The sequence below is a fragment of the Melopsittacus undulatus genome, chromosome 2, assembly GCF_012275295.1.
Source record: "Melopsittacus undulatus isolate bMelUnd1 chromosome 2, bMelUnd1.mat.Z, whole genome shotgun sequence".
Classification (NCBI taxonomy): Eukaryota; Metazoa; Chordata; class Aves; order Psittaciformes; family Psittaculidae; genus Melopsittacus; species Melopsittacus undulatus.
Window position 1 is genome coordinate 103720204 of NC_047528.1, and position 1564 is coordinate 103721767.

Below are 1564 nucleotides of genomic sequence, written 5' to 3' on the forward strand. Positions count from 1 at the left end.
CGTTTAGGCCGGGGGCGAAGAGTGAGGGGCTGGCGGGGGGCAGCTTTGAGAAGCCAGGTGTGCGCTGAAGAGGTGCAGCAGCAGTGCCCCCTCCTGGCTCTTAGGCCCTGGGCGCGGGGGCCCGGCAGTCAGGCGGGCCTGCGGGGCGGCCGGGCCCGGGCGGCCGGGGCCGGGGGGGGCCTTCTTGCCGACGGCAACGGCCCTGTGGTCCGGGGGTGAAGAGTTAGCGGCGGGCGGGGGGCAGCGTTGAGAACCCAGGCGTGCGCTGAAGAGGCACAGCACCAGTGACCCCTTGTGGCTCTTCGGGCCCGGGCGCGGTGGCCCGGCCTTTGGGCGGGCCTGCAGGGCGGCCAGGCCCAAGCGGCCGTGGCCGTGGAGGACTTGTTGCCGACTGCAACGGCCCTGTGGGCTGGGGGCGAAGAGTGAGGCGCGAGCGGGGGGCAGCGTTGCGAAGCCAGGCGTGCGCTGAAGACGCACAGCACCAGTCCCCCTCGTGGCTGTTCGGGCCCGGGCGCGGCTGCCTGGCGTTCGGGCAGGCCTGCAGGGAGGCAGGGCCCGACCGTCCGGGGTCGTGTTGGGCCTTGTTGCCGACGGCAATAGCCCTGTGGGGCGGGGGCGAAGAGGGAGGGGCTGGCAGGGGGCAGTGTTGCGAAGACAGGAGTACGCTTAAGAGGCGCAGTACCAATGCCCCCTCCTGGCTGTTCAGCCCTGGGCGGGGGTCCGGGCATTCGGGCGGGCCTGTGGTGCGGACGGGCCTGGGCTGCCGGGGCCGCGTTTGGCCTTGTTGCCGACGGCAATGGCCCTGTGGGGCGGGGGCGAATAGTGAGGGGCGGGCGGGGGGCAGCGTTGCGAATCCAGGCATGCGCTGAAGAGGCGCAGCACCAGTGCCCCCTCGTGGCTCTTCGGACCTGGGCGCGGGGGCCCGGCGGTCGGCCAGGACTGCAGGGCGCCCGGGCTCGGGTGGCCGGGGCCAGGGGCGGCTTTGCTGCCGACGAGAACGGCCCTGTGGGCCGGGGGCGAAGAGGGAGGGGCGGGCTGGGGGCAGCGTTGCGAAGCCAGGCATGCGCTGAAGAGGCGCAGCACCAGTGCCACCTCGTGGATCTTCGGCCCTAGGCGCAGCTGCCCGGCGTTCGGGCGGGACTGCAGGGCCTCTGGGTCCGTGCGGACAAGGCGGGGGGCTCCTTCTTGCCGACGGCAACGGCCCTGTGGGCCGGGGGCGAAGAGTGAGGGGCGGGCGGGGGGCAGCCTTGCGATGTCAGGCATGCGTTGAAGAGGCGCAGCACCAGTGCCCCCTCCTTGCTCTTCGAGCCTAAGCGCGGGGGCCCAGCATTCGGGCGGGCCTGCAGGGCGGCCGGGCGCGGCTGGCTGGGGCCGGGGGGGGCCTTGTTGCAGACGGCAACGGCCCTGTGGGCTGGGGGCGAAGAGTGAGGGGCGGGCAGGGGGAGCGTTGTGAAGCCAGGCGTGCGCTGAAGAGGTGCAACAGCAGTGCCCCCTCCTGGCTCTTCGGCCCTGGGCACATGGGCCCTGTGTTCAGGCGGGCCTGCAGGGCAGCAGGGCCCAGGCG

General features: G+C 73.6%; 1 protein-coding gene across 1 annotated transcript; it reads right to left on the minus strand.

Moving 5' to 3' along the window:
• Positions 1–223: 223 nt before the first annotated feature.
• Positions 224–1063, minus strand: LOC117438997 (proline-rich protein 2-like). The gene has a single exon (XM_034074658.1). The coding sequence runs from the start codon at positions 1061–1063 to the stop codon at positions 224–226; it is 840 nt and encodes a 279-aa protein (XP_033930549.1).
• Between the last annotated feature and the right edge of the window lie 501 nt (positions 1064–1564).

Bases quoted from the DNA above. Each gene is read 5' to 3' on its own strand.
- LOC117438997 (XM_034074658.1), bottom strand. From the start codon at position 1,063: ATGCCTGGCTTCGCAACGCTGCCCCCAGCCCGCCCCTCCCTCTTCGCC.